The sequence below is a fragment of the Talpa europaea genome, assembly GCF_964194135.1.
Source record: "Talpa europaea genome assembly, chromosome: X".
NCBI lineage: Eukaryota > Metazoa > Chordata > Mammalia > Eulipotyphla > Talpidae > Talpa > Talpa europaea.
Window position 1 is genome coordinate 67,647,772 of NC_140081.1, and position 14,311 is coordinate 67,662,082.

Genomic DNA, 14,311 nt, shown 5'->3' on the forward strand with positions numbered 1-14,311 from the left:
ATGCTTTCTATGTTAATATAAGTGAACAATAAGAAAACAGCATTATTCCTTGTTGGTATTGTAGAGCAGCCTCATTCTTAGTGTCAAAAAGATTATCAATCATACTGCCTTGTCTGCAAGTTAGAGTCCTTATTTTGTAAATTAAATAGGACCATTACATAGCTGGACTTGCCATTTTACAGGAGTTCATGTTGGAGACTTGCATTTCCCTTTTGTTTGGAGAATCAGCTATCATATTTCATATTTTACAGTATTTTCATATTTATCATGTATTATGTTTATCATTGATTCCTCTTTTTTCTACTCCTCACATGTTCCTGCGATAGTCATATTGAACCCTTCCTCTCATGTTCACAATCACCATCCTGGTCCATGCCCTAATCAACTCTACCAGGATTGCTGAAGTAACCTCTTAAATTGTCCTTACCCATCTTCAGTCTCCATGGAGTCAGCAGAACATTTCCTCTCATAAGTCACTTTTATCATACCATTTCCTGCTCAAGGATTTAGAGACCTCAACCCCTTTCACTGCTGTAGCAAAACTAAACACCTTGCCCTACCATATTTCTGTCTTCCCAATTGACACCACAACCAAACTCCTTTTCAGTCTCTTACTATACAACCCATTCATCCAGATTTACTCTTCACCCTATTAAAATATTCTCACTGCCCACAGTTCCAGTTAGGTTGATCTCCTTATGACATTCTGTATATGATATATCCATCACCATTTTTATTTAAACTATTTCTTATGTCTAAATATCTTCCCTTTCTGAATCAGCAATCAATGCCAATCATCTTCAAGACTAAGCTCAAAACTCACTCAGGAAAGAGTCCCTCAATCACATAATCTCACTATACCCACTGCCTAATTTCCTGAAGAATTGGACGTAGGTGAAGCTAAGGATTTAGTTGGTGTTCATAGACACAGTCATATCACTGTTAAATGATAATCATTGTTAAAATGATGAATAATTTTCTATAACTTGATAAATAGTTACTGTCCTGACCCCTCCCCCCAAGTGCTCTTATCTACAAAATTGTCTTGGCTACCCTGGCCCCTCTCTCTGGACCTCCCATCTCTCCACTATCCAATCACTACAATGTTAACTACTGGTATAGAAATTAATTTCCAAGACCCTACTTTTGAACTTTGACTGACATGCATTCTGATAGGTTGGCTTCTGCTACACAGGTTGTTAAAGTAGTTAAAATTACTCTCTTTGTATATAACTAAGCCCTGCATTGAAAACATTGTTCTATACTATAAACTCCTTAAGAAAGAGGACTTTGTAATAGTCATTTTTGCATCCCTAATGCTTAGTACAGTATGTCACAATTACTGACTTATGTTTACTTCAACGAAGGAAGAATGGAAGGAATGGGTGGAAAGAGGGAGGGAGAGAGGGAAGGAAAGAAAGAGGAGGAAAAAAATGTCCAAGATGGGAAAAATGGCCAATGTAGACTACCTTCTCTTCAAGACTGCCTTCACGGCATCCAGGTTCTCCATGACTGATGGCAAGGCTTAGTCACTTCTGCCCGACCTAACATCTTTTCCTCCTCAGAGGAATTATGCCCATTTTTTTCTCTTATTTGTTGTAGCTCAGCTAATCATTTCCCACACATTTCCCTTTCCCATTTGTGGTTGTTAGAAATCTTAGGAAATGTCTGTAACTTTCATTTTCCCCTCTGATCTTTAGTTACATTTGGGAACAAAGTCAGGTTCCAACACTGATCATGTAGAGAGATAAATGTGCAATTAATGCTGATCATGTACATAGAGTAATGCCGATGATAAACCTCTATCAAGGAAAAACATCACTTCTGGACTCTTGTGTTTCTTCCTCCTTCCCCCACTGGAATGTAAGCTCCATATGTATTTGTGTGTTCTCCATATAATCTCACCATGTATACCCAGTGCCTAGAACAGTGCCTGGCACAATAGAGATCTTAATAAATACTTGTTTCATGAGTAAATGAAAATTAAAAATGGATGTTTGAAGTTAAAATATAGACCTCACAGACCACAACTTCACACAAGTCTTCATCTACTCGTTTTAATTAAACATGCTTTCTCAAACATTGGCTTTCAAAATATATACAGATATGTTATATAAACCTGTTTCCTAATCATTTTAACTTCTAATTTTTGTGTAATTGTTAGTACTACAGTATTTTTGATTTTTAATACATATTCATAGCAAATATATAAATTTCCATATATTGTGAATTAAATGAGTTTTTGGGCAAACCTATAAATTCAATCAGCATTACCTTACAAAACAACAAAGTTTTTGTTGGTAAAAGGTTTTCTCAGTTCAAAACAACTGCTTTGAGATAGAACCACTTTTAGTTTTGTGAGTTTCTGTATTCAGTCTGTATTTTACTATCAGGTAATTGTTGATGGATTGTAAATTCTTGTCAGTTGCCTCATTAGTGGATGGTTAATCTTCCCAGTGTTTTGTAAGACCCCCTGAAGGCAGGGATTGTATTTTTTTACTTTTGTTCACCCCTTCCTGGCACCTAGTACTGCATTGAATTCAGTGGCTACTTGTTGAATGAAGGATTTTACCTAAATACAAAATGCTACATAAAGTGATAAGCCAAGAAGATGATCAGCCACTCAAAGTATTGTGCAGTATTTAGGCCACTATATTTGAGAGTTTGTATTAGAGATCACATTTTGTTTAGACTTGTTAATCATTCCTCCTTGTCAGATGTCTCCACATAAGGTTTATTTTAAAGAAAGCAACAATGTAAAAATAAATCATTATAAAAATAGCAGCATAGATTTAAAATACTTCATCTTCATTAATTACATATCTTTTCCCCGTTAAATACATCACCAGAGACCACCTTTATTATATAAAGAATTTGAGTTCAGGAGGTAGGAAGATGCCTGTGCCTATTTACTTCAGGATCTTTTCCAAATTTGGGATTGAGGAGTTAAAAGAGAAATAAGGAGGGAAAACTTTCATTTTTCATCAAGGAGCAAGGAAATTTAGACTATTTCATGGTAAACTGTTCCCTTCCTTTTGTAACAATGCATTCAAAATAACTGGGATCTTATTTCTTAACCTGAGTGATCATTACATGGGCATTCGTATGCCGTTATTATTTAAATTGTACATATGTATTTTATATACCCTTCTGTATATGTGATAATTTTACAATCAAAGAAAAGATACCTTAAAGAAAAACCTGGTTCAAAGAGGGAAAGATATCAATAATACACTTTGATTCAAAATCAAGAACAAAGTATAAACCATTCTTTCTTTTTGTTAATTAGCATTCAGAAAGCAATAATGTTAACATTTGAATAGGGTGTTTAAAAAATAGTTACATTTGCATCTGAAAAGAGGTGTCCCTCAGAAAATAAAATTGGTGCTTTCAGAATTAAAAAACAAAAACCAAACAAAACAAAATGTTTGCCTATCCAAAAAGATTTTTTTAAAGATTGCTTCCAGGCCCACCTAAAGACTTTTGTCACATGGTTCAGCACTCCTCTGGAATCCTTGAGGTGTTGTAGAATCAAAGCTGAGAGCACTCCAAAAAGTGAGACATGTAAGCTGAGAAACCCTATTCACAGTACAAGCTAATATTTACCAGGGAAGACTTAACTTTTAAAGTTTTATTCGTTTTCTACAATTTTACCCTTGGTGTGTGAGTGTACAATTGTGGCTTTTAATATAATTTTTTTTCATTAACAAGCTTGTAAATTTCCTGTGAACAGGAATAATCTATTGTCTTTCATGCCCCCTGCCTGTCCTAGCTCTGTAATAGTCACCTAATACTTTCGCTTGATTTGCAAATGCATACATGTCACTTTCTGATAGCTTGTGACTCCTTTGTCTCATCCATTTTATACCCAAAGAATGTGCTGGAGATTATAAGGATCACAGTCTTGTATATAACGTGAAGGCAGTCAACATGAAAGCACACAGTGTGATCTGGAAATATTTTAAAATATTATTGATTTTACAAACCAATTTGGAAAGTTTTGAGACATCCAGGTTAGGTTGACTTTTTGGTATTCTGACCTTAAAGTGTTTTTTTAAGCTCACTCAACTTTTTAGAACTATACATGCTTATGCCTAAAATAAAAGCATGAGCCAATAGTTGAGAAATATCTATTTAATTTCTATTACTTGAAGTTGAAACTGATTTATTATCCACAATCTCTGTGACATCCAAGTCTAATATCTTAAAATTTAATCACCATCTGTGACATTCTGCAATATTACAAATTACTTCTAACAACTATGTTGCAATACATCTCTAACTTCTAGATGTCATCTTTCAACTTTGGCTTGTGTTTGCATTTCACAAGTATTGTATATTTGTGATTTATCTTTATTTAACAATTTCAAGTACTCACTCATAGGAGACTACCTAGTCATATGTAAATATTTTTTTCTTTAATTTACAATGTTTCCTCACTAACTAGTAGACCTTTTAAGGTTTGTTGTGCCACAATAGAACCAGTATTTGATCATGCCTACAATATTGCTTTTCATAATAAGAGAGGTGTGTTCTAGTCCCATTTGTGTTATGTACTAACTGTGTGGTGATTTGATCCAATTTATCTTTGTTTCCTCTTTTGAAAAATTAGAGGTCAAGAACAAGTGCTTTCTTTTTTTTTAATAAATTTTATTTTTATATTCCCCATACAATTGCAGCCCCCCCCCCATTCTGACCCCAATCCCTCCCCTCCCGCTCCCGCCCCCCTAAAAGTGTCTCTGGTTCATAGTTTTTTGTTGATTTTGATTTTCACTTTCTTATAGTTATTCATTTTCCTGGTCCCTTATTTAAGTTTTCTAGATTCCTGCTATGAGTGAGACCATCCGGTATTTTTCTTTTTCTTTTTGGCTTATTTCGCTGAGCATGATCCCTTCCAGCGCCATCCATGTTGCTGCAAATTGCATGTGTTTATCTTTTTTGAATGCTGAGTAATAGTCCATGGTATATATGTACCACATCTTCTTGATCCAGTCATCTATTTTTGGGCATTTGGGCTGTTTCCAAAGCTTAGCTATTGTAAACAGTGCTGCTATAAACATAGGGGTGCAGGTGTTCTTTGGAATTGATGTTTCTGTGTCCTTTGGGTAAATACCTAGGAGTGGAATTGCTGGATCATATGGAAGCTCTATGTTTAGTAGGTCCAGAAATCTCCACACAGCTCTCCACAGTGGTTGGACCAGTTTGCACTCCCACCAACAGTGCAGGAGAGTTCCTTTTTCTCCACACCCTCGCCAACATTTGTTGTTGCTAGTTTTTTTAATATGTGCCATTCTCACTGGTGTAAGATGGTATCTCATGGTAGTTTTGATTTGCATTTCCCTGATTACAAGTGATGTTGAACATTTTTTCATATGCCTGTTGGCCATTTGCATTTCCTCTTCAGAGAAGTTTCTTTTTAGCTCTTCTGCCCATTTTTTGACCGGATAATTTTCTTTGTTGTTGTTGAGTCTCATCAGCTCTTTGCAGATTTTTGTGATCAGTCCTTTATCATTAGTGTTGGGTGCAAAAATGAAGAACAAGTGCTTTCTAATGTTTCTAGATAGGGAGAAAGAGGACAGATGTATACCTTGTAATTGCTATATGTTCAAAAATTGTTCCTGTTCCTTATTTTAAACCATCCACAGAGATAAAGTTTTACTGTGTCTGCAGAGCAAAACTTAACCTCAAATTAGTAAAAATGAATTTATTTTCATCCCTTTATTTTGAAATGTTTGCCATAAATAAGATATATTCTAGATACTGTTTTAGGTACTGAATATATATCTTTACTCTCATGTACTTTGCATTCTAGTAGGGCGTAACCAAATGAATAAATACATGCATAAGAACATATCAGGTAGTGAAATCTTAAAAATGGAATTTTTGTGCATCATTACAAATCAACATCTGTATATATTACTAAATTCACCACTGAAGGTTCAAATCTGTCAAGTCATGCAGTTGACTCCTTTTACCTGACTTATCTACCTGAAACTTATATGTTATAATGCAATGTTACTTCAATAAAATATTAAAAATTATAAAATATAGAATTGGATGACACAATATGTAACTGTGTTGGGTGATAAGAGACTGTCTCACTCAAAGGAGAGGACATTTGTTCTAAGAGGCATATACCAAGAAGGACTTAGCAAAGCAAAGATCAAAGGAAGAATGTCAGAGAAATACATAGTATAAGGCATAACGGCAGGTGTGTGGAAGGACAGAAAGAAAGCAGTGTACTCCAGCATAGTGAGGTTAGAGATACAAAGGCCACTTCAGGGAGGGGTTTGTAGATCAGGGTAAGAATTCTGGAGTTTATTCTAGATGTAGTAGACTAGTGGACAGTCATTAAAGAGGTTTTAGCTAGGGAGTGACATGATCAGATATATGTTTATGAAAAGAAGATTCAATACTGTCAAAACAGCCATCTTATCCAAAGCAATATACAGATTCAACACAATCCCAATAAAAGTATCAATAGCATTTTTCAAAGGACTAGAGCGGGCCTCCCCCGTGGCACAGCGGTTGAGCGCTGGGTTGCGAAGCTGCCCACGGCCTCTGCGGCGCCGGTTCAATCCCCAGCTGCTCCCCGGCCACCGGAGGAGGGTCCCACATGGCGCGTAGACCTCTCCTGCCACCCGCTGCTCCCCTCAGCAGTGTACTTCGGTCCTTCTGCCTGCTCTGCTCCCCGCTCTGGCTCTGGTGAATTCTCTCACCCTCCCGTGCTTCTGACTGTACCCAGTGCATGTATAAACAAAACAAACAAACAAACAAATAAATAAATAAAACATGCCTCTATTAAAAAAAAAATTTAAAAAAAAAAGGACTAGAGCAAACATTACTGAAATTCATATATAATCATAAAAGACTAATAGCAAAAGCAATACTGATAAAAAAAAAGCGAAAGACAATGGTGGTGGAAGGAATATGGGGTAAATCAGGCTCTTATTTGCCTCCCACCATGAGCCTTTATGTCCATCACCTGCAACTTTGTTTTCCTCGTAGGTTTTATTACCCACACATGATAACATGCTATTGCAAAAAGTGCTTGAGCATGGGACAGGCACACCTGTAATTACAGACACCTGGGCCAAGAAGCTGGCAAGCACAGAGCATGCACATATATACATATATGCACATATATACACCTGGGCCGAAAAGTGAGACAGAAAAGAAGCCAGATAGAGAGTGTGTGGAATCATGGGAGCTGGGAGGCTCAGTTGCTTGCTCCCTGCTTGCCTTCCTCTTCGCCTGCTGCTCTACTTGTATCTGGTCCTCTGCTTTAGCATTAAAGGCCTGTCAAATCTACCAAGGGCTCCAAGATTCTTTTCCATCTGTACAAATCAGTAATGAAACTGCTTAGCCTGAGATGGTTGCCCTATAAGAAGTATCACATTTCTAGACCTCAACTTATATTATAAAGCCAGAATAATTAAAACAGCTTGGTACTGGAACAAAAGCAGACACACAGAACAGTGGAATAGAATTGAGAGCCCAGAATAAACCCACACTTGTAGGGACAGTTAATCTATGACACCGGAGTCAAGAATATACTGTGGAACAAAGAAAGCCTCTTCAATAAATAGTGATGGGAAAACTAGACAGATGTATGCAAAAGAATAAAATTGGACCACTATCTTACACAATACACAAAAGTCAATTCAAAATGGATAAAAGACTTGGATATAAAACCTGAAACCATAAAATACATGGAAGAAAACAGGCAAAACATTTATGACATAAGCTTTAGTGATACCTGTAGGGAATCATCCCAAACCACAAAGAAAACAAAAGACAGTATAAACATCTGGGACTACATCAAACTGAAAAGCTTCTGTATAGTGAAAGAAACCATAACTAAAATGAAAAGACACCCTATTGACTTCATCGTTCTCATACATTACCCTATTATTATCCCTGTTACTACCCTAACCTGAAAATGTATATTTTAGAAATATGGCCTCCTTAATTTTTGGGCCAATTTCACTCTTTCTCAGGTCAGTTTTTGATCTGTATCAAATATTTGTTAAGTACCTTTACCTACTAGGCAGCTAACCACATTATCTTATTTTAAAATATTTTTTAAATACTATGCAATTCTAGAGGTAGGGTTGGTGGAGATTAGGTGCATGAAGCACCTGAAAGCAATTGATAAAATTTTGTTCCCTGTAGTTTAAAATGCAGTATTAAACACTTCTTTATCACTAATGTTGTCATGCGTGATATGAGTTAACTGATGATCGTAGTTATTTTCATGTTTGGCTAGAATTATTGGGCTCTGTTGCACAAAACTGTAGATGGTGCATAGCTTTGTGGTAATCCTTTTTTATTTCAGTGCTGTTATCTTGGAACCTTTGTTTGGAAACAGTAACAAAGACTGTGAAAAGCTACAACAAACTTAACTGATATGCCTTCTGCTGCTGCTATTTCTCAGCTGAACATAGAATGATAAATTGATTGAAGTTTTTTTTTTTAATTCAGAATGCCTTTGAAATGCTTTTTCTGTTCTCCTTGCTTATTATTCCCTCTCTGAAGAAGAATACTATGCCTGCTTTCATGCATCCTTCTCATTTACTTTGCCAAGATTCTATCGTACTATTTAAAGTTGAGTGGAATGTATAGAAGACATAAATGAAAAACTCCAAAAGACTATCAGGCTCTCCATAGTTGTCTGTGATTGATAGCCATGAAAAAGATGGAAGGCCAAATTCTAGTGCTTCTGTTTGATCTGGAACTATCCTTAAGTTGAAGAATTCTGACAGGATTATGTTATATTCTTGTTATCATTGTAGTTGGGCACATGATATTAAAAAACAAACATCTTTACAAAGATTGTTATAAAAACAACAGCTCTCTTCCCCTATTTTTTTCTCTCTGGAGGCATTCACATTCAACTTTTATACATTTAGTTTCAGATACTTATCTCAGTATTTCTGAACTAAATGTTGCTATGTCTTGATTTTAGACATCTAATTTTAAACATCTGTTGACTTCTCATTATGGCATATGAAGATTTTGTTCTTTCACATACATACTCATTCCCACACATGTGCACTCTTCTCATGCCTTCAGTTTTCCATTATAGCTATAGTGTGTTTACCATGTTTTCACAGTGAAAGTGCAATTAACAGGTAAGCCAGGTAGCAAACTGTGTTACTTTCAATTTTCTCTACACTTTCTAATTTTTCCTTGGAATTAATAATGCTTTTTGTTGTTGAATTCTCTGTGTGTTAGCATATTATTATTAGCTCACTCATGTATTCTCCATCTATTTTGTAAATATACATTCAGTTCATTTTTATCAAAGAAGCCTTTGAATTTGTCCAATTTTCCATATTTTTATTGTTTGTTATTATTGAGTTTTTTATACTGCTTTCATATTTTTCCCCAAAAGTTCTTTTCCATTCCTTACATGTTTCTTTTAAAAAGGGTCTGTTATTATTTCATAGTTACACTGTCGTTTAATATCACTGGGAATATTGATTATAGTCTTAATTATTCCCACTGCATGTGATAGAAAATTCATTGCCTCCTAATATCTCACAAAAGTGGAAATGGTTAGGCAGCAGGTGTAAAGGGCATATTTTTCAGGCAAGAAAGCTAGTGGACTTTTGTTAATAGTAAAACATTCACCTAGGATTTTTGGAAGTCCATCTGTATGCTGTTGATTGAGCCTGCGGTGTTACATGAAATTATTTTATTTTATTTTTTTTTAATAGAGGCATGTTTTATTTATTTATTTGTTTGTTTGTTTTGTTTATACATGCACTGGGTACAGTCAGAAGCGCGGGAGGGTGAGAGAATTCACCAGAGCCAGAGCGGGGAGCAGAGCAGGCAGAAGGACCGAAGTACACTGCTGAGGGGAGCAGCGGGCGGCAGGAGAGGTCTGCGCGCCATGTGGGACCCTCCTCCGGTGGCCGGGGAGCAGCCGGGGATTGAACCGGCGCCGCAGAGGCCGCGGGCAGCTTCGCAACCCAGTGCTCAACCGCTGCGCCACCGGGGAGGCCCTACATGAAATTATTTTAAAATCTCAGAATGCTTTTATGTCTTTTGCATAGTGCTACTTTTAGCAGGTGGGTTGTCTTAGAATGGACACAGCACAGTCCAGAGATAGTCAAAGTGAAGCATGCTGTTCTCATGGTTTATAATCAAATTTTACTAAGATTCCTGTAACTTACACAGTTTTCAGGGTTAACAAGCTAACTATTTTTAGTATTCCAAAAGAAAATAATGGTAATCAATAAGACAGTATTAGCAAGAAATAAAAACCTGGGCCCCAAATATTTTTTTTAGGAGGCTCCACCTAATTGTTCTCTTCTGATAATGGAATCCAGCCAAAATCAAAGTAGGGGTATTTCTTTCCCACTCAAATCTAATTTATTCATTTATTTTCAAATTATAGAAGTGTTTTACTTTATTGATTCTACTTTGGGGGTTATATATCTCTACAAATATATACATTGTTGATTCTTTTGGGGGTTATAAATCTCCACAAATATTTATTTTATATATATATATATATATATTTTCACTATGCCTTACTACCAATACCCCAATAATCATATACCATGTTACATTGGCCCCCATTCCCCTCCATTTCCTACCTCACCAGCCTCCCCTTCTGGTTGCTCCAATTCTGCAGTTAGATGCCAAGAGTTTATTATTGGTTTAGTTTTGACTTTGTTGTGTTTCTTCATATTCTGCATATAAGTGAGATCATCTGGTATTTGTGTTTCTCCTTCTGACTTACTTTACCTAGCATTATCTGCTCTGTGTAGTTCCATTCTTGCTGTCTCAAGTGGCAAGAGTTCATTCTTTAATGGAAACTTCTTTTTTTTCTTTTAAAAAAAGATTTATTTATTTATACAAGCACTGGGTACAGTCAGAATCGCGGGAGGGTGAGAGAATTCACCAGAGTCAGAGCGGGAAGCAGAGCAGGCAGAAGGACTGAAGTACACTGCTGAGGGGAGCAGCGGGCTGCAGGAGAGGTCTGAGCGCCATGTGGGACCCTCTCCTGGAGGCCGGGGATGGAACCAGTGCTGCAGAGGCTGCGGGCAGCTTTGCAGCCCAGCGCTCAACCGCTGCGCCACCGCCACCGGGGAGGCCCTAATGGAAACTTCTTAATCCACTCATCTGTCATTGGGTACTTAGGTTGATTCCATACTTTGGCTATTGTAAATAGTGTTGCAAGGAACACAGGAGTGCATATAGCCCTTCAAATTAGTGTTTTTTAACCTATGGATAGATACATAGAAGTGGAATTGCTACATGGTAGAGAGAAATACTCAATTAAAACTAGAGAACACAGAAAAAGTGTGTTAGACAAAAAAAAAAAAACACAAAGAACTTGGGCAGCTAATAAAAACAATAATAAATATGGTAGATATTAATATAACTACATCAATAATCACGTTAAACATTGATGGTTAAATACACTAGTTACAAACAGATTTCCAGAAATGAATCAAAACAATAATCAAGTACATATTATCTAAAATTACCCACTTTAAATGTAAAGGCATATGTAGATTAAAAATAAAGGAATGGAGGTACCGCAGCGGAAGTGGGGCTACCGGGCGTGCTGGACTTGGGGTCTCTACCCAGACCGGCTCCACCATGTTCAAGGTTTCCTTTAAGATCACGCTGACGTCGGATCCGCGACTACCCTACAAAGTGCTTAGTGCTCCTGAAAGCACACCTTTCACAGCAGTCTTAAAGTTTGCAGCAGAAGAATTTAAAGTTCCTGCAGCAACAAGTGCAATTATTACTAATAATGGAATAAGAATAAATCCTGCACAGACTGCTGGAAATGCTTTTCTAAAGCATGGTTCAGAACTACGAATTATTCCTAGAGATCGTGTTGGAAGGTGTTAAAATCTGCTACTCGGAACGTAATACTTTTCAGAATAAATATTGGTATTGTTGCTGTTGTTTTAAAATTGAAATCAGGTATTTAAAAATCCTATGAAAATACCAATTATTGATGAAGTAACGAAAAGATGACTGTCCCTTCTTGTTCACATTTCTGCATGGGAAGAGGAACTGCGTATGCATTGAGGATACCATTTCCACAGAAAATCATAATCTTTCATTGCTACCTCACAACACACAGGTAGTTCATTTGGGATAAATGGATTATCCAGCTGTGTCTTAATAACTGAAGGATGCATCTGATGATACTTAGAGAAAATATTTGGAAAATTAAAATTGAGTGAAATCTTCCTCTTTGTCTTTGAGCTAAAAATTGTAAAGGATTATGGATCATGCAGGTCAGTTTGCTTGATAACATCTGACTTGCAGACTTAAATAGTCAAATTTTTGACTACATTTAATTCATGATAAATTCATGATGTAGACATCCGTGGATGCTTAACTACACTTTTTATCATTTATGTTTTTAAGTTTCAAATTTCATATATTCATACAAATTGAATGTCAGATAAAAAAATTCTATAGCCCTTATGTGTAAAATTGATATCCTACACTACAGTGTTTTAACTGATTTGCAGAACCCAATACTTGTAATGGTGAGAATTGAAAATAAACTAGAAGCATCCTTTGCTGAAAAAAAAATAAAGGAATGGAGAAACATATAATGTGTTAACACAAATGGAGTAGCTTATTAATATCAGACAAAGTGCACTTCAGAACAAGGAAATTATTAGGGAGAAGGAGGGACATTACATAATGCTAAAAGGTCAACTCTCTACAACAACACAATTCTTAATAGGTATGCACCTAACAACAGAGCATTTAGATATGTGAGGCAAACACTTACAGAACTTCAAGGAGAGTTAGATGACTCCATTATTATAGCTGTAGACTTCAACATCTTTTTATCCATAATTAATAGATCCAGCAGGCAGAAAATCAATAAGGATATAGTTGAGCCAAACAGCAACAACAATTAACTGTATCTAATTAGTATCTATAGAATATAGTTACTCAACAACAGCAGAATGTGCATTCTACTCCACTTTATACAGAAATTCAAAAGCATCTTCTCTTACAACAGTATTTCAAGTTATGATATCATTAGTGTTGTTTTTCTCCATAGTTATGATAAATTTAATGAAGGACATATTAAAGCATCTTGGCAATTTCTGTAGGTTATAGGGCTCAGACTTTAAAAATGTGGAGGTGTAACTTGATGCTCTGTCACCTCTTTAAGAGTTCCCCGCCTTGTGATTAGGAGAGAGCCATCTTCTTTTACTAGCATTGATATGAAAAGATGGACTGTCCTTGTTGGTATAAGATGCTATATTATATGCCACAATATTTTGAAATATCCTGAATTTCTGCAGCAAAGAATTAATTTGTAATGAGCTTGTCAAACAACACCATAATTTGAGGTAGAAAAAGTTATTTTCTGGAAATCTTCACTCTTGTGAATTGATGACATTTTCCTGCTTTTATAGTCATATTGAGTTCCCTAAATCTAATAGACGCTTTTATTATGGCCTTATATTGTAGAAAGTATTTATGTACTATTACCATCTAAATTTTATGCCAATTATGCTACAAATAGAGTTGCTATCTATAAACAGGTAACATTTTTTTTGACATTTGCAGTTAAGCTATGTTACTATGTTTTATTACACTCTTATTACATATAAAACTCATGTTTTATTACACTTTAAAATACTGTTTTAGATAAAAAAGTAAATTTTAACAAAAAAGTATTTAATTTGCGAAAGATCCAAGTATCAATGTTAGAATTTTCAAATCTGAAACAGACATTATTAATACATTTCATAATTGATACAGTATGAGAGAGGAAATAAGCTTTGTATTCCTTCTTGTCAGTTTCTTTGTATGTACAGTGTTGAGATTTTTAATACTCCAGATCCCCAAGTTTTAGCACATTAGCACTATATATTTTTCTTTCTCTGTTAACATTTCTGAGACTTAGTTTCATATTGGTGAAATAGCTCTTCTCTATGAAGTCATTTGAAACCTAAGTCAAAAGCACAATATTTGAGAATTATGCAATCTGAAAAATATTAAGTATTTGATTTCAAAAGTTTTATGCAATTGAATATGGTCATTTCTAGTGTATAATAAGAAAATCATTTAAATGGATCTTGACTTGGTGTCCTAAATCTTTTGCCTCTATGCTGAACCTGTGTTTTGAGGATCTTTTAAAAAATGTATATATTTTTTCAGTACTGGATTAAATTTTAACAAATTGCTGATCTCACTTATGGCAATGGAATTTGAAGACAGAGTAGTTACAAAGAATTTTACCCATAAGGCAACCAAAATCTAATTTGTCATCGGTGCTGTCTCCAGTAGTATATCTCAACTA

General features: G+C 35.6%; 1 protein-coding gene across 1 annotated transcript; it reads left to right on the forward strand.

The window, feature by feature from the left end:
• Nucleotides 1–11,517: 11,517 nt before the first annotated feature.
• LOC311187227 (ubiquitin-fold modifier 1) lies at nt 11,518–11,877 on the forward strand (the record flags this gene model as incomplete). Its single annotated transcript, XM_084258523.1, has 1 exon — nt 11,518–11,877. Exon 1 carries the CDS (start codon nt 11,620–11,622, stop codon nt 11,875–11,877), a length of 258 nt encoding a protein of 85 aa, XP_084114649.1. The 5' UTR covers nt 11,518–11,619.
• Between the last annotated feature and the right edge of the window lie 2,434 nt (nt 11,878–14,311).